This window comes from Sprattus sprattus (genome assembly GCF_963457725.1).
Source record: "Sprattus sprattus genome assembly, chromosome: 1".
NCBI lineage: Eukaryota > Metazoa > Chordata > Actinopteri > Clupeiformes > Clupeidae > Sprattus > Sprattus sprattus.
In genome coordinates, this window is record NC_137920.1 from 38,644,131 (window position 1) to 38,663,827 (window position 19,697).

The following is a 19,697-nucleotide window of genomic DNA, read 5'->3' on the forward strand; positions in this document are numbered from 1 at the left end:
TGCAGCCAAGCGCACAAAGGTCCTTGAAGACCACTTACTCCCAAGTGCACACAACCTTTGACTGGGTGAGAGCAGAGGGTCATGACCCAGACCAGTGACTTCCTCCCCCTTGAATATGTGGACTGGAGAGACCTGGAGTTGACCCTTCAGAGATCCTTCAGTATAATTAGGTTTCCTCCGGTAGGAGGTAACCTATTGTATCTGTTAGTATTATTCTTGTTCCATGGGAGTCAATGGCAGCCCATAGAACCATATGGTAACTTTTTGTGAAATTTGGCACACTCATTAAGGACAGTCCCTTCTTCATTCACACCAAGTTTCATGGCTTTCATTACACAACTCTAGCGCCACCAACAGGTCAAAGTTGGACTTTTGTAACACACGCAACTTTTGAACCGTATGGCCGATTTTCAAAAATGAGGTACCATTGGATTCCCTGGATCAAGACGAATTTAACAGACCCTATGGCGTCAATTTCCGGTTGTATAGATTTTCCGCTATTTCCGGTTTTATCAAAAACCTTTGAAAGCCTACTCCTCCTACAATTTTTGGCAAATCTTCTTCAAAATCACCAGAGATGATCTTCAGACCTAGCCTCACAAAAGTTACTATTTAGAATTTTGATCCTTACAACCGTTTGTCCGGTACAGCCACTCAAATTCAGCAGAAAAGGCACCAAACAGGAAGTAAAGTCATATCTTGGCAAATCTTTGAGAAATCAACACCAAACTTGATATGTCACTGGAAGACACTACAACATGTTCCCATGTGCAAAGGCAACTTCATATCTTGAAAAATGATTGATATAAAGCAAATTGGATACATTGTTAATGCTAAAATAATGCTTTACACATCAACAGGTCAAAAAGTGATACTCTGATTCAATCACAAGTTCATGTGAAGACACTTGAGAATGTTTAGTACACAAATCTGAAAAAAAGTTGACTGCAAGATGAAAAGTGGATTTTTGGTGAATATTTGAAACATGCATGCTTGGCTAATTTCTAGGGTGATTTTCAGTAGAAGGTCTCTCTCTCTACTCCTCCGCGCGTGTGCGCTCCAGATTCTCTCTCTCTCACACACACACACACACACACACACACACACACACATGGACAGGCTCCTTTGACACACGCAAGCACACACACACAACATTTAAGGAAATTTAGGGATGACCACCCCCTTTCTCACTCTTAGCTTGAAGCCATGGCCCTTGAGGATCTTCAAAGTAATGCATTTGAAATAAATGTAATATCCCATTGGCAAGTCTGCAGCATGGATTTTTCTATACAGTGACAGATTGTCACAAAAATACATTTTTCCCTGGTTCGCAATGTCTGGCGGAGGAAACCGCCATCGCTGCTTGCAGCTATATTCCAGTTTATTTTAGGAGCAGTGAGGAGAAATGTACTTCTTGCAAGTATCAGTGTTCTGTTATCATTTGTTTATAAGTGTTCTTTTAAATAGAATTATTCTCGCTCTTTCTCTTTTTTCTCTCCTTTTTTCCTCTGTACCATTTCTTTCCTTTCATCAGCAGAACATGTACAGTCCCACATATTTCTTTTTTTGTATCTCTCTCTCTCCTACACACGCACACACACACACACACACACACACACACAATGCTCACACATCTCATCGTTCTTTCATGTGGATTTCTATAATGCGTTGGAGTCCCAGTATAACCCAGCGTGCAATGCAGAGGGGACAGCGTGACTTTCTTTTGTGTTTATCGCCCTTCTCCTCCCCTCCCTCCCTCCCTCCCTCCCTCCCTCTTGTTTTTGTTTGAAGTTGCACCTCAGCGAGGAATTGGATGTTATTTCCCTCCTCGAATCCAATCCAATCGCTGTCTGGCGGATTTCACTCAGGTGCTCTCCGCTTTCATTTCTCTTTGATAGTCTTCCTGTCTTTCCGCGCCTGCCAACCTCACCTGACGTTCCCTCGCCGTTTCACTTTGAGATGCTGTTTCCCCGACCGGGCATCGTCCACAGCGGTACGGATGACTTAAATAGAAAACTCGGAAACGTGGTCCGTTGGCTGCAATGATTCTCCCCGTGTTTGGCCCGCTGTGTTTTAAAGCAAAGTTAAGCTACCCACCCTCATCCCACCTGTAGCGCTAAGCAGAGGGCGTCATACACAAGTTTACCGTCGGTCATTTCTCTGTTTTCAGCAAAGCAAATACAACTCGTAAAGGGATGCATTTATTTTACAGTTTATTCAGCAATGGATATAAGGCCCTGACCTGAAATAAATAACTTGCCATGTGGTTTGCATGGTAGAGATCTTAATGCGTACAATAGGCTAAATTACCAATCCTTTGTAGTGCTAGGGTAAAACGTGGTTGTTAAAGCTAAGCGAAAAATAGATTGTGATCTATGGAAAAATCTGAGGGAAATAGGGCAAGGTCAGCATGGTATGAGACAGAAAATATATTTGTGTATATCGGGCCAGTACTATTGGTAATGGCTACAGTAAACTGCCGGTCTGCTTTGCTCCCGGTGTCACTTCACTGTTTCCACAGCACGGTAATAGGATGTGAAGGTCACACCTGTTCCTATCTGCTTCTGTGCCAGGTCCCGTGACGCAGCCTCCCGCTCAGGTAAGCCTGAGAAGGCGCCACACACTTACATATGCTCACACACGACTCTTCTCACAGGCGGGCACCTCCATAAGCCGGAGGTGTGAGAGAAAGGCTGACAGTGTGTCTGTTTGTTTGTGTGTCTGTGTGTGTCTCTGTGTGTGTGTGTGTCTGTGTGAGAGAGAGAGAGAGAGGGAAAAGAAGGGGGAAGGACAGAGTTGAAGAAGGAAGGAGGGAGTCCTGCTGGCACAGTTTCTGATTGACCTAATTATGGGCCGAAGCCGCTGGCACTGTTCCCAGCTGATCGGAGATAGAGTGAGTGTGTGTGTGTGTGTGTGTGTGTGTGTGTGTGTGGAAAGAGAGAGAGAGAGAGAGAGAGTGTGTGGGGAAAGAGAGAGAGAGTGTGTGGGGAAAGAGTGAAGAGGGAGTGTGTGGGGAAAGAGACAGAGAGAGAGTTTGTGGGGTAAGAGAGAGAGAGTGTGTGGGGAAAGAGAGAGAGTTTGTGGGGAAAGAGAGAGAGAGAGTGTGGGGAAAGATTGAGAGGGAGAGAGAGAGAGAGTGTGTGGGGTAAGAGAGAGTGAGGGTATAGGGAAAGAGAGAGAGCGAGTGTGTGGGGAAAGAGAGCGAGAGTGTGGGGAAAGAGAGAAAGAGAGAGCGAGGGTGTGGGGAAAGACAGAGAGAGAGTGTGTCGGGAAAGAGAGAGAGAGAGAGTGTGTCGGGAAAGAGAGAGAGAGCGAGTGTGTGGGGAAAGATTAAGAGAGAGAGAGAGAGTGTGTCGGGGAAGAGTGGTGGTAATGTGTGTCCTGTCACCCACGCTCTCCTCTCTACCGCTGAAGGGGGGGGGGGGGGGGGGGTAGAGAGGAGCTGAATGGCAGATTTGGGCCAATTAAGGTAGTGGTACAAGGATTGCAAGGTTGGACTAAAACTCCCTGTGGACATACGGTGTTGTCTCTCTCGCTCTCTTACACATACACACAAATACACATGCTAACTGACTTCACAGACACACAGACACACACACACACACACAATCTTGACACATGCACAGTAAACACATACACAGTCTGTTTGTTCATAAAGACATCACAGCCATGCAACACAAAAACACCAGCCCTGACACTGCTTGTTAGTGCTTCAGCCTCTCTCCTCTCTCACCCACTCCAACACCGCTGCTTTGATCAGCATCTGTTGGGTCTCACCTGGCCAGGTGGAGGTCAGTGCATCCTGGGCTTGAGACCTGGAGTGACGCTCATCAGGTGGCCTGGTTAAGCTACAGGGAAGGCACTCAGCCCGTGGCACAGGAGGAGAAAAAGAAAAGACATGTTCCAATCTTCGATTTCTGAAAACTCCGCCAGCTTGGTTGAGTTTAGCATATGCCTTGTTGTTGTTTTTTTTTTCTTGCATGGGTTGCAGTGATAATGCAAAACATTTAGTAAATATCAGGGAAGAGCTTCAGGGAGGTGGACTGCAGCTTGTCAACACTGAGAGAGAGCAGCCTAGTTGAGGAGGAGGAGGCGTTTGGAACACTGTTAATCTGGCAGCCTGGTTGGAATAATGCTAATACAATAAAGCTCTCTTCTCTTACTGAAAGCCATTATCCATCCATGTTCATCACACAGTAACATTAGAAGCAGTCTCAGGTTTAAGGAATTTATATCGAATGCAACACAATATGTACTGAGTGACATGAGCCTCCCTTCATTGTTTGTCTAATGGATTGCTGAATTGTATATGTCCGTTCAAGTCCCATAGGAATGACTTCATTGACTGCATTGACTGCTATGACCATTATGTCACTCCAGTCCAGACGGTCTGTGCTGTCTCCCAGGTTAAGGTGCCTCTGTGACGTCTGAACGCTAATCAGATTGCAGGTGTTGCTGAGAAGACTCCATCCAGGGGCAGCGTTGAGGTGACTCACACGCCATGACGACCGGCCACTATTGCCAGTGCTGGAGTAGCTCACTCACCATGACGACCGGCCTCTAAAGCCTCCCCTTCTGAGAGGCCTCTTGTTTTATGTATTTATTTTCTGCTCATGTGTTTGTTTGTGCTCGGAGGTTTTCTTTGCCTTCCGCCTCCTTGCTTTTGTGTTTCCACAAGGGAGTCCCTCATGAATAAAAAAAAATGAGAGAGAAAGATAGAGAAAGAAGGGGGGAAGAGAGAGAAAGAGAGTGGAAAAGAAGGGGTGAAGAGAGGGATAAAGAGAGTGGAAAAGAAGGGGTGAAGAGAGGGAGAAAGAGAGTGAGAAAGAAGGGGGAAGAGAGAAAGAGAGTTAGAAAGTTGGAAGGAAGAGAGGGAGAAAGAGAGCGAGAAAGAAGGGGGAAGAGAGAGAAAGAGAAGGAGGAAGCAGGGGGCAAAAGTAGCTGTTCCGATACCCCACCATTCTACTGAAAATGAAAAATGTTCCCCTCCATCCTCACCTTCATTTATTCATCTGCAGGGGTTAGCTGTGGCACAGGCTGCCTGTCTGCCACTCAGTTAGCGTGGGGCTTTTTGGGGAGATGGAGACGGAATATGGATGTGCTTGCCTGTAGCTGACACTTTTATATGTGGCTCCACTGCCAGTCACGCTCTCTCTCTCTCTTTCTCTCTCTCTCACGCTCTCTCTATCTCACATTCCCTCTCTTTCTCTCTCTCTCTTTCTCACTTTCTCACTCTCCCTCGCTATCTCTCTTGTGTGCTCTCTCTCTCTCTCTCTCTCTCTCTCTCTCTCTCTCCCCTTCCCTGACTCTCCGAGCTGTATCTAAAATATTTTTTATTTCTACCATGAATTTTCCTTTTCCCTCTCCTCGTTATAACCTCTATCTCACACACATTTTCACTTCCTTCCCATAACCTCTCTCACATACATTCTGTCTCTCTCACACACAGACACACACACACACACACACACACACACACACACGCACACACACATACACATACACACTTTAGTTGTCATCTTATGCAATAGATAGTTTCAATTTCATTCCTCTTTCCCCCAGCTGACATTGTAGTGTTTTCATACTCCAGCATATCCCTCCCTTTCTCTCTCCCTGCCGCTCAGCCTGATTACCCAAGGCTCCAGTCAGCGGCTCAGCACCATAGACTGTGATCATTACTCAAAGGATATGGGATTTCTGTACGGCGCAGTCAAGAATGAGGCACCACAGGACATTTGCGCAGTTGGTCCAGGTTTTAAAGACAGGCTTGGGTTCCTCACAGGCCAGCCTTAACTCTTTGGTGACGGTCCATTCAAATTTCGGTCACTCATGACTGGTCACGTATCTGGTTACATTCTTGTTCTATTTCACTCAATCTTCGTTCCCATGGTACTGAAAATGTTGTTTACAGTTGTCCAATCACAAGGATGTATTTTATTTAAGTACCCAATCTCAAATACCATTGGTTTAGAGACGTTTTACCGGAAAAAATAATTGACGGCGCTTCATTTCAAATATGGCGTTTTCAAGCAAAGTGTATACGCTCGATCAAGCGGTTCAGCTTTGTTTACAAACGGACAATGAAGAGGATAACGATGCAGATAGTTCAACTGGTAGGATGAGCAGTGGAGAAGAGTAAGAACTTGACAATCTGTTAATGAATGATTGTGATCTGATCAAGAATTGAGGTGAGATGCGTCTATGTTGACTCCTGAATGACACGCTGTTTATCCTTACATTACAATTTCCGCTTTTTTGCGGCATCAATATATACATAATTTTTAGTAACACTAAACGTTTGAACATTATATTATTATTTGGAAGGGGTTATTGGAAGTTATTAGACGTTTTCTTGAAAATAACCGATGTGTTTCCAGTGTTTTGGGTCCACGTGGAATGACGTGTCATTCATGCATTCGTTCGTGCCATATGTCCCGCATTTAGATCGCGATACAAATTATTTTATACAATGCTATCACTTCTGTCTCATAGTTCTTTTGTTTTGTATCTTGATCAACCAAAATAAATGATTATATATTTCTATACTTGCATTTGTGTTGTTATTTCTCGTAATAGCTTTGTAGTTTTCAAGTTTGGCACAGTATGGGCTACCACAAATAGGTCACTCTTGACCTTCCATGCCATGTTTGTTTATTGAAGTAACCTGATCAAATAACTGTTGTTCATGTTGTTCAAATGTTCTATAGTGACATGTTTTATATCTATTTAGGCAAATACATTGGTGTTTCAACAAGATACAGAAAAAATATTTTTTTTAGGAAAAAAATTAGTTTTTTTCCAAATGATTATGTTTTTCCGTTTTTTTCAGCGACCTATAGATGCATGAAAGGAGATGAAGATTTTGTCAAATTGACTCCAAACTTGGCAGGAAGATTCCTTACAATATATACTAAAACTTAGCGTTTGCACAATTGCAGTAATTTAAACATGATGGCAACCACAGCAGATTACACCTACATTTTGTGTTTTATTTCAGAAATATCGCCGCATAAATTAGCATAAATTATGGTTTAATAATTTAAATTGAGAGAATTTTTTTTTTAAATCTATTCTACATTGATTCTACATCCATCGCCCTTTAAAATTAATCCTAATATATGGTGTTATGTGCAATATTTGCAGAGATATCCAAGATTTACAAAAAGTCACAAAAAATTGTCAATTTTGGGGCAGTCACCAAAGAGTTAAAGCACCAACTTCAGAGGTATGCCTTTCAAGATGGCGGCGCCTGGGAGATTCACTGATCAAATTACATTGACTAATGGAGAGGCCTAACAGCAGCATTAATCATTCTGTTGCATATTTGGAAGAATCCTTAGCCTGTTAGCGCTCGTGGAAGGGTAGAGATACTGTTGCAAGGTTTGCTCTTGGAGCGTTGGCCTCATCGTTACGTGAGGAAACTGCACAGCCCACAATGTCTTTCCAAGGATGCAGAAACTGCCTTAGATATGTAACCGAGCACTGACACAAATAACCATTAAAAAACCACCCATGAAAACCATTAGCGTTGAAGCCATTAGTGTTTAGACCATTCAACATGTGCACTAATTGGCCATATCAGTTGATGGTAATTGGCAGACTGTTGACTTTTCAGTAGTGGTCATTGACTTCCACTGAGAATGTTCCTGACATCCGAGGCCTTCTCTTTAGACCATTGAGTTGAGGGCTCCCACAGCCGCTGAGTGAACCCCTTCTTCCGCTCGCGCTTGTCTGCCTCTGAAGTGGTTCTCGTGTGCTCGGCGCGTGCTGTAGCCAAGGCTGCGGTTCTACCCGGTGGTGTCTGTTCCCACCGACAGACGGAGCCCTAATTTCCATGATGTCAGACATGAGGTAACTGTTTCCCCCTGGAGAGCCGGGGGGAACCATCGGCACCAGTCCACCTGCTGTCGCAGCATGCTCCCACCCTCTGTCACAACATGTTACTCGCACACACTTAGTCCCATTCGCTAACTCTCTCTCATACACACACAGACACACACTCAGGGGCAGTGCGTCCCAATGGGCAAACCGGGCAGTTGCCCAGGGCCTCGGCCACCAGGGGGGCCTCGTCGTATTTCCTTTTTTTTTTTTTTTTTTCTAATTAAAATAAATCACTTGTCATTGCAAAAGAATGACAATTCATAATAAGCATGAAAAAACGATTATTTTATTTTCAGTATCAGCCTAAAATGTATCCTAATTCCATCATGGAACAAATTATTCCAGGTCACGTGACTTTTCTCTCACGGACAATTTTTCGTGTGGTGACGTGTGTGGTTGCAAAGTTAAGTGTAAAACGATTTCTAAGTGGCAGTGAGAAAAGAAAGAGGAAAGGGCAGGATGAGAAGTTCAGGGAGAAATTACCTAAGGTAACACACAATTTCCAATGAAGGAATTTGTCCGTGGAAGTGGAAGAAATATCTGATAATGTTTCAAGTTCATCTGATAATGTTTCAAGTGCTGCTGAGCCAAGTTTAGCGAATGCTAACAGCAGCAGACAAACAGCTTGTAGTTGCACCAACTAGCTCTGCCTGCTTTGCTTCTACAAACGGTGAGCCATCATGTACCACCCGCACTGACGACGCGCATGATACTACCATGGTCACGAACACAGCTCAAGCACAGCTGGCTGATAACGACAGCAGTGATGTCAACAATGTGAGTAACATCAATGGTAGTGATACAGTGATTAGTGAAGACCCATTATTATGGCGTGACAAATTAACAGATAGAGAGAGAATTGACTTGGTTAAAACAGGACCTGTACAAATTTGGAAGTTTCAGTTGAAAACATTCAGAAACAGAACTATAAAGCATTAATCAAATGTAACAAGAAACATTGTTTTGATAAAGTAATAAAAAAGTTACACTACTAAAACACTGCACTCAAAACCTCATAATTCAAATAATTTACAACTGTTAAATTGTTAAAGTCATATACTCACATATACTCGCTATACAGATATTCTGAAACGGCAATCAATGTGCTGACACATGTAGTCACACGCTTACTCACATATGTGCAGTTTATATACATACATCCATGTTATGTACACTCACAAACACACACATAAACGTAAGGTAAGGGAGACAGACGCATAAGGATGCATTCTGATACTTCAAATCACACCTACACACACATATGAATATGGTCCCCATTATGGACATACATACATCCACACATTCAGTCTCCATCTCTGATTTCTCTCCACAGTCTTTGGCTGCTTCTGTTTGCTTCTTGCTGTCTCTCTGTCTCGCTATCTCTCTCTCTTTTTCTCTCTCTCTCTCTCTTTCTTCTCTTCCTCCTCCTCCTATCCCAAGCAGCGTTGGATCATTTCCAGGATCACCTGTGCTTTCCCAGCCCACTTCCCCACCCCACTCTCCTCACGCTTCCATAATTCCTCCCTCGTCTCCCATCCCGGGCCCCTCTTCCTGTCTCCACTACTGGAACTTCCTGTTCATCACGGCCTCTCATGCATCTTTCATGGGAGAGAGCTGGCGGGAGAGTGCTGCAGGGGCTCTCATCAATGATGCACCACAGATGAGGAGGATTCTGGGAAAAGGAGGGGAGTGGGAGCCACTGCAGGAGCGCACGACCCACACAGCTGCTCCCCCTCTGGGGCCCGTCTGGCACAGGAGAGACAGGGGGTCTGGGGACTAGCATGGCACTCCTGTTAATGCCATCATAGCCATTCAACCCAGCAAAAGGGGAATGGACTGCCAGGAAATATCAGCCAACCACTTAAGCAACCCTTCCACACCTCCATGTTCTTTTCACAGCTATTACATCCCAACCCCTCGGTGGTATTTGCCTCTTTTTCTTCCCTTCGAGCCCATCTGACCGGTCAGAAGAGAATCACAGTAATGTTTACCAGTAGTCGGTAAGTAACATTTCGGACCTGAAGTTTAGGATAAGAATTTTCTAGACCTGCTTCCTGTTCCTTGTTCCCAAAGGAAATGTAAAACTCTGCTAACCTCTTCCGCTACGCCATTTGGACCGGAATCTTCTCTGCATTCTACACCATTACTTCCCTCTGGCCTGGTTGCACACACATGGGGAAATTCACTAGGATCTACCCGCCATTAGGAAGGCATTTCTATTTCAGCACCAAGGACAGCTACCCTAAGGATTTGGCTTTCTGAATAGGCCTCAGTGATGGCATATCTGTGTTTTTCTCTCTGTGTAGAAGAAATCCATGGAACTGCACCCTTGCTACAGTGTGTCATCACTGAGTACCACACTTTAGGCTAGTGTCAGCAATGGCGTGTACTTTATCAGACCAACTCTGGAGTGATTGATAGCTTGAGTCACTAACACTGATAGTAGGGGTTAGGGTCACTATGGTAATGTTCTCTCTCCCTAACGGTATTTATGTGTGAGTTGCAACATTCCCACTATATCCCTCTTGTGTTGTAGCGTTCCCACTGTATCCCTCTTGTTTAGACGCAGTGATGCAACCGTACCTCCATCTTGCTTTGCAGCGATGACCTCATTCAAGTGGCTACAGTAGTGTTACCTGTTTTGCGGCTAGCAGCTGCCACGCTAACTCATTATCCAACATGCATCTAGCCAGGGAGCCAACAGCATGCTGCTCATTATAACCCATGAGCGCAGCTCTCGCAGCCTCTGGGACTGTACTCTGAGAGAGAGAGAGAGAGACAGAAAGAAAGAGAGAGAGAAAGAGAAAGAGAGAGAGTTTCCTCCTCTCTCCCTTTGACAGGCAAAGCAGCTGAGATGTCATGGCTGTCTTTTGGGCCTAGCTGTGAATAATTGTAATTGTAATAATAATAATTGTAACCCATTATTCATGCGGGTTGTCCTTTTGCCCTATATATGTATTGTGTGGTATACGTGGTATACGTGTGTGTGCGTGTACGTGTACGTGTACGTGTACGTGTACGTGTACGTGTACGTGTGCATGTACGTGTGCGTGTGCGTGTGCGGGTGCGTGTACGTGTATGTGTACATGTATGTGTATGTGTATCGTTAACAACCCCCCTGAAAGTCATCACCATTTTCTACTTCACAGAAAAAACTTACACACATTATCCTCTTGTGTAAACTTATGCTCTAACACATTTCTAAAGGTAAAATAAGTTACTTGTCTACTAAAATGGAAATTAAATCAATTAAAAACCAAAATATTTTGCTTGCGTAAGTATTCAACCCCAATACATTAGTGCTTGGTAGAGAACCGCTTTAGTGCTGTTACAGTCTTTTGAAGTGAGTAACTGCCAGCTTTTCACATTGTTCTGCAGTATTTTTCCTCATTCTTCCTAGTAGGATTTGTATTGATCGTCTGGGTTAGTGGGAATGTCGCTCCTGGACTAGCGTCTCAGTGGACATTTGATCAGTGCTATTACTGAGCCCTTCTAGAACATTCACTGTACTGTTTGAGCTACTCCAGTGTTGCTTTAGCCTTCTGTCTTGTGCTCCTGCTCGTAGGTTAACCCTGTCCCAAGCCTTCATCTTATGACAGACTGCAACAGGTTCTCTTGCGACATCCTCACAGCATGATGCCACCCCAGCCATTTTTCACTGTAGGGAGGATATTTTTGAGGCATTGACAGTCTGACATTTACAGTTGTATTTTCATTTTTTTCTGGTCTTTTTTAGAATTGCTAAAAGTGTTTTAGGTTTATAACATCAGTGTGTAAGTGGTACAAACAGAATTCAGTCATATGCAATGTGTGTTTCATATGATAACAAAATATGGTTTTGTTAAATTAGTGTATAGATTTTACTAGAGTGTTTCATTTTGCAATGGATCTGAGGTGTTTTGCTCATTGGGTGTGTGGTTGTGCTTATTGTGTGAGGCCGATTGAAAAAAAAAAAACAAGCAGTCAAAATTGTGTGTATCCGATCGTAAAAACTGTAAGCCACATGTTGCACTTTGAGGATTGACCAAAAAAGCTCTGTTTTGGCCTTGACCTTTTCCCACATCCTAAACAACTTCCAAACACGATCTGGATCTTTTTTTATAAACAATAACTTATTTTTTTACCACTTTTGCATGGAGGTTTTATGGCTGGATCTGGCGGCCTCCTCACCAGTTAATGTCCTCCTCAGATGCTTCCTGAGGGGGTGTCTGAGTGGTGTGATGCCACCTCCAAGTTCTTGTTATGGATCCAATGGTGTTCAATTGGACGTGCAAGAGCATGGATTTTCTCTTCTTGAGTCCTTTCCTCGACTTAGCATTTGAATCACTTTGTCTCTTTAGTCTTCATTGTCTCAAGTATTACACAAACTGGCTAAATACCCTTAGACAGAGTGATCTTTTTAATTATTTATCCAGAAGCCAATTTCTACTTCAATCACACATAGATAATAACAAATCCTGATCAGTTATGGTCAAATATAAAAAGTTAAAAATAAAATTTGTAAATAATTTGCTACATCTGGAACTCAAAAGCACAAGTGTTTGAATACTCGCAAGTCATGTATTAAAGTTTTTTATGAATAATTTTTTAATGCATACAAATAACTTATTTTGTCTTTGGAAATGTACAAAGCATAGATGTTTGCAATCAAAAATATGTAAGTATCTTTTGTAATTCAGAAAATAACTTTCAGAATCCTATACTAAACATAACAGCCCTCTGTGGATAGTAGTTATCATTTTGGTTATTGTCTGTTGGTTGCTTTTATATTTGGGATTTGGGGCACATTCACAGGAACATGCTTTGTGGACTACAGAGACTGCACTTAGATAGGGTCTGGTCAGTGCAAGTAAATACACAATGTCTTTTCCCTCGATGAATACATTGACACATTCTTGCTCCGGCTTCAGCTCTTCAGTGTTTGCTTGCGTTGTTACGTCTGCTTGTATCACTTTGTCTAGCTCGAGCACTGCCGCCATTGTTGGAACCACAAATGCTTCACCTCAGCGTCATCGCACTGAGCCACCCCCACTGGCTGCTAAGAGTGGTCCAATAGGTGGGTGGAGCCAGGCCACATTCGTGGGTTTCCTACTGCACTGTGATGAATTGTTCATTTTTGTCGACAGAAAATATTTGGAACATTCCTTATTGCCTTACTTCTAGGTATAACGGCATTGTGTGTGTGTGCGTGTGTGTGTGTGTGTGTGTGTGTGTGTGTGTGTGTGTGTGTGTGTGCGTGCGTGCGTGTGTGCGTGCGTGCGTGTGCGTATGTATGTATATTTGTGTTTATCTATCTTGGTTGGTGTGTGTGTGTGTCTGTAGTTATGTGCCGTTAAATTTAATGACGTTCCATATGTTTCCTATGCATATGATAAACACTGTCCCTCTGGCCTCCATTGTTGTATAGAGCCTGTTGGACTGCATTGTGCCTACATTTTCTAATTATTCTTTGTGGTTTTGATCACTCAGATCTCAAGACTAAGCACTGTTCTTTTGTGTAGTTTATCTTAACAGTCTCCTCAACACTCAGTTCAAAAGTATGTTCTAATTATAGCTTTAGTTGAAATAGATACCACAGGTTAGAAAAGCTCTGATGACGCAACCTGAGAAGACTTCAAAACCCCATGATGCATGAAAGGTTTTGGGCGCGTCTTCTTCCGTGTTACAGCATGGCCTGAAACTCTCTTGTCGGAGCGGGTTTAATTTTTTTGTTTACTTCAGTCTGTGACTCTCTCATTCATGGCCGCCAACCCCCTCCTTGAAGAGATGGCATCAGCCTGCAGAGTGGCAGCTCTCCGTCCTGACAATTGAAAGTAAGGCACTGCAGTGACCTTGAGTCTGTGACAGCTTTGAGATAGCTTGTCATTCCAATGAAGGTACAAGAAAAAAAAAACTACAAGCCTTACATAATGATGACAGTGAGTGACATTGTTCCTTCTGAAAATATTGCATGTCTATGACATAATGTAGTTATGGTGTTTTTGAACTTCCCTGGCAGTCAAATGACCATTGATGTAATAATGAAGACCATTTGTCACGCTCAGATTTGAAGTGCTCTGTCTTACACATCATAGGCACTGTAGATCCACTGTGGTATTTCATTGTGTCGCCATGCAATGCAGATCATTGCGGTGTGAATGATGGTCACTGTGGTGTTGAGCAAGGCCTTATGAGTCAGGATGGCAAACGCTCCACTCCAGCACACTGTTCTGCTTAAGCTGCATGATGCTATCAAGGAATTAGCTGGCATAGTAAGGAATTAGCTGCCATAGCAAGGAATTAGCTGGCATAGTAGGCAAGCAGGTGATTACAACAGAATGCCTGTCTGTGGCTGGGATGTAACAGTCACAGTGACGTTCGTTTGTGGGTGGAGCCATGAAGTGGCGTAGACATGCCACGCCCCCCCAACTTCAGCCTTCCCAGTGCTGTCATTGGCTGACAGCTGAGGCAATGTGTAGAGCTAAACAGCAGGACAATAAGACACACGTTACAACCATACATCTATTGGCTGTACATTCAGCTGACCTGAATGATAGTGGCACAGATCCTCTTGCTCTGTAGCTCGAGAGAGAGAAAGAGAGAGAGAAAGAGAGAGAGAGAGAGAGAGAGAGAGAGAGAGAACAGAGGACCAGTGCATTAGTCAGTCAGTTCCATCATGTGCCCTTGAGGTCTACCTTTATGGGCTTCGGCCTTTGGCATAACCCTTGGGCACTGAAGATGTACTATAGACTGACGAGGTCACAGTTGTCATTTCTAAAGTCTCTCGCTTGCAACAGTGATTTCCACTTCCACAGTCAGCTTGACTGTGCCCTAGGTAAGATGATGGAGGTCTAAACCCACACTAAAGAGTGCCACAAGTGCCACAGAGCTGCCGCTCAATGTAGCATGCCCAGAAGAAAAACAGCCACATGCCCAAAAAGGCAAAAAGGTAGTTGCTTTAAACAGTCCGAGAGAGGCTGTAAACATCATTAGTCAGGTAGCGTGTTGCACCATAACACTGCAACATGGATCACACGAGCTAACTTTTTGCATGATGTTTGAAAAGTGGTGACAAATAGTCTTCATCATTACATCAATGGTCATTTGACTTGGTGCTCATTTTATTGGTTGGTCTGATGATGAGAGAGGGATATGACAAGGCGTTTTCTCAGGTTGCCTCTGCGGTGTCATCATCCTCAACAGTAGCAGCAGCAGCAGCAGTGGCAATGCAGCACGGAGAGCTCCGTCACTCACACGCACAACAAAAGAGCTGCCAGTGCTCGTAACTCCGCAGCCAGTGAAGAGGAGGCCAACACCTCCCTGACACAAAAACACAGTGGCATCTCCCAATCACACCTGTGCAAAGGATGTAACAAACGTTTCCACAGCAATGCCCTTTGACCTTCATAGTAGTGTTGCAAGGCAACTGTCTGCAATATGGAGGTCTCCAAAATGAACAGCTATATTTTCTCTCTCTCTCTCTTTCTCTCTTTCTCTTTCTCTCTGTCCCTTTTTCTGTTTTCACATCCTCTGCCACACCTACTCACTCACATACCAACACACACTCTTTTTTATATGTAGGTCCTGGTGAGTTCTCAATGAGTCCAGGAATAAAATATATTATGTATCACAATTTTATTACAAAAATTAGATCTTTTTATCTTTCAGTGGTGCCATGCTTGGAGCATATAACAATACAGTAAAAAAGACCCGACCTGGAAGGATAGTAAAAGCATTTGTCGACGATGCTGTTGCAGCATTTTGTCAGTCATGCTGTTACTATACAGAGAACATTCCTAATACAGTGTACAAACACTTGCCGATACACGCCATGTCCTTTAACAAAATCGCCAGTAAGTACATTGAATAGAGTTACGACAATTTCTCTCTCAAAGAAAGTAAATCATACTTAGAATATGCAAATGATAACGAAATGTGCTGAATATTTGTACCAGCCCAAGGCACCCAGGCTTGTAGCATGTTGGCAATTTTTAGACATTCTTACAGAAACACGTTGAAGCAAACAACGAGAACAAGTAAAGTAGGTGCAATCCGTCATTGCATCGTCCTTCATCCCTGTCTACCACGCAAGTCAGTCACAGTGCAAATTCCGGAGAGGTTGGGGGTGCCATTAAGTGCAGTAATGAACTCTTGCCATCTTTCTCAAATACTGTCGGTTGGACTGTCGGTTTTGATTTCTGTATCAAGAAGAAGGCGATGTTTTCCACTCTGTGTTGAGATATTGTCCAACGTACAGTAAGGCTTCAGATGCCCAGCTGCCGGTCCAAGAGAAAAATAAGCGAAACCAAAGCTTGAGTGCGCTTGCAAAAAATTAAAACGAACTCCGAATCAAAAAGTAATCAATACCAACACTGTCTCACGGAGATTTCCAAGACATATGACAGGAAAATATTTTTTTTTTCAAGACCAAAAACGTTTGCTTGTTTTGCACATAAATATTTAATTATGTATAGAAATCCCAGCTTTTCGCTCACCTTTTAAATCAATGTTTACTTTTGTTCTTTTTTTTTCAACGTCAAATGAAGACAAGAAAGATGAGAAGCTCAGAAACAAGTATCTCGGGACTGGATTTTTCTTTTTGCCGTAGTGCTGTTCAGTTGAGCTGACGACAAGGCTCAAATGGCCATTTCTTCGCTCCACCGAATACTTCGATGCTGGTCTCTGCCCACGCAAAGACGTTGCCAACCTGCGCTCTGTTGTTGCAGGTGGCCAGCATGTAAATTTCCCCCGTTGTCAGCTTACGGTCCCACACGTTAAAATTGGCCAGCTCGCCAACAAATGCTTGAGTTGCATCGAAACCTCCTCCCAGTGTGTCCTATGTGGTTCAAAAAACACGCAATGAGATTCAGTTAGACAAAGTCTAGTTTTTCCGTCTACTCATTAAAAAATCATGCTTAATCAGCCTTCAACATAACACTATAGGTGTGATGTTTCATATGCTATACTTAACACCTACATGTTGCAAATAGTACGATAGTGTGTATCATGCTTCTGTATCTATGCAAGAACTTGTAGAGTATGTAATGGCCATTGAGCTTGGTCAAGTTTGCTTTGCTTAAAATCCTTAATTAGACTGCCAAGTTATCTGACAGGCGCTTCAAGGTCTAAATGATCTAATTACGCAGGGAGAAAAGCGCGCGTTGTGAACATGAAGATAATTCCTTGCCCTTGGTTATCCGTTATCAGATATCAGCGTTCAGAAATAACGTTTCACATTAGGCTTGAAAAACATTGACATTTTAGTAGCCTTTTATGTAATCAGATCCGGCAGGAAAGACCGTATCCCTGGAGCAATGTAAGATACCATCGCAAAGATTTTTAATTGCCGTCTCTCACCTGCTCCTGTCCGAGCACAAGCACTCCATGGGGTTTAATAGGGTGGTAAGGGGCCAGGTTTTCGCCGTTGCCACGCTGAACCCCATCCTGAAAGGCTTCCCACACCCCGTCTCTCGTGGTCCATGTGACGCAGATGTGATGCCACTTGTCATCGTTGATTTGGAAAGGTAGTTTTGCCACCTGTCATATAAAAGGTGTTACACAGTTACTGGATAGTAAATGGAACAGTCCTTCTGATAAAGTGCACACGTATACATTAGTGTGCCTTTAACAGTGGTCCACTTTTCAGAAGAGGACTCCTTCAAAGTTGAATGCAGCCTTGTCTAAGTATACACTGTTGCAATTGGGTGCTCCTTTCAAGGAACAGGCCACGCTAGTATTGAAACCGCGCAGTGATTACCTTGTCATTGATGAGAATCTCCATAGGGTTGTTCCCCCACTCCATCAACACCAGTTCGTTGGCCTGCCCCGGGACCGCATAGGAGAATGGCGTGCCAACGCCTGGCGACGCACTAGATTTAATCCACATGCAGAGGGTAAAGGCATACATCTCCGGTAGGCTCTTTTTGACCTTCGCATACATGTAGTTGGTTCGCAGAAGGAAAGTCAGCTGAAACTTGTCCAATGGTCTGTTGCCTTTTGGACCTGAAATCAGAGGTGAAGACGTACAAGACTGTCAGATTGCTTATTATAAGTTTGATGTGCCCGTAGTTTCTTTCCCACCATGAATGTCTACGTTATTCCAGTGCCGTGGTCTTTAAATCACTACCACATCTTCAGTCATTCTCACAGCTACATATTAAAGAATGTAGTTTTGTCAGGTGCGGACAGGCGAGAGCGCGCTTATCCTCCTTTCACCTATGCTCACTGCATTCCTAAAAAAACACCATGCTTGTCTTTAATGAGCAAACGGGTCGTGATATCTTAGTACATCTGACAGAGCTGATCCACGCACAAACTTTCCTCGTCCGCTCAGTGCACTCAATATTAAAATACGATGCAACACATCCTGAGACTGAGATACAGGTCGTTGGCCCACCACGATTGTTAAGGCTTTGCCTGTGACGTTGGGTATGTATATCAGATACGTGAGAGAGTTAATGTGAGGAGAAATATGCAAAGCAATGCAGCTCCCCCTCCCCACCCGCTGAGGGTCCGCTGCGACAGCGCGATGGGGCAAACATGCCTGCAACTTTAAACATATTTTGCGTAACACAATGATTCTTTAACCATCAATTTAGATTTGTTTTAGCTTTCCCGTAGATTTTGAGTTGGGTTACACAAACAGCCCATACCGTATTAGGCAGATATAACTCCCAATAGCCATACCGACAGTATACCGACTTATAGCCTACTGGGATATGCTTTGTGATTTGCTCTGATATTCCCTGGCTTTGAAAACGAAACTCCGCCGTTCCGCAGCACTCACCCTTTTCCAGACCTGTGATTCTGTCGTGGATTTTGGTCAGAGTTGACTCCACTTTGTTTCGCTGGTCCGTGTCATTCCTCGGCCCAGTTTTGGTCTCTTCCAGCGTGTTGACCCGGAGCAGCACCTGTTTTTCCATGTCGTCTATTTTGTTCTGGAGTAGGTCTTTCAGACTATTTGTCTGCGCTGTGCTGTTGACTCTGCTGTATTGCTGCGGGATACAGAAAAGACGTGGTGAGAGGATGATACAAATTAAGGAAAGGTTGTAACCCTCAGTAAATAAACACAATAAACACGTGCAAGGTTGCTCCGAGGGTAACGCCAGATTACCACCTTTAGGGCTTACTGTCTTGGATTGTTTAAAACCATTTGCATTAAATCACTGAAATTGCCAACCACGAGGCCATCCGTTCGCTTAGATTTGTCTGGTTTTACCGGACTGAAAAAAGGCGTTACTTTGTAGTGCTAGAATAGCTTTTCATGATTGCCGCAGTAGTCTGAATATAAGTGGCGTTCAATATATGGCCAATATTGTCATGCTGCATGTGTTGTGACAGTAGATCTAATCACTCGGTGCAGCCGAAAGTGACACAATACCTCCGTATTTCAATGTTACGTACAAAGTAACTTAAACACCTACCTCCAAGTTCTCCAGTCTCTGTTTCAGGGTTTGTAACGTCTGCCCCAGTTGGGCCAGTGTATCGGACGGACCCCGTGATACATCCCCCATAGTGTTGCCCGGTTCTTTTCTCCTGCCCCCTACTCCAGGCTCCGGGACACTCTGACTCTCACACCGAGTCAACTTGGACGTTAGTTCCCTGATCGTCTCTTTTTGGTTCATGATTAGCTCTTTTTGCTGAAGTACGGTTTCTCTCAACTGCATAACAGTGGTCTTCAGATCCTCTGCGGGGCCACTGTTCTGCATAGTGGCCGCACACAAGTCCATATCCTTGGGCACCGACGTGCAGATGAACTGCGTTTGTCCGAAATCTTGCGTAGACCCCTCCAAAAGTACCAAAGAAAGTAAAAACAACCTCCAAGAGATCCCCTCCAT

General features: G+C 43.8%; 1 protein-coding gene across 1 annotated transcript; it reads right to left on the reverse strand.

Moving 5' to 3' along the window:
- Nucleotides 1-16,474: 16,474 nt before the first annotated feature.
- Nucleotides 16,475-19,697, reverse strand: LOC308372707 (neuronal pentraxin-1-like; the record flags this gene model as incomplete). Its single annotated transcript, XM_080847992.1, has 5 exons — nucleotides 16,475-16,696; nucleotides 17,218-17,397; nucleotides 17,618-17,862; nucleotides 18,647-18,854; nucleotides 19,284-19,697. The coding sequence occupies 5 exons, from the start codon at nucleotides 19,695-19,697 to the stop codon at nucleotides 16,475-16,477; spliced, it is 1,269 nt and encodes a 422-aa protein (XP_080704118.1).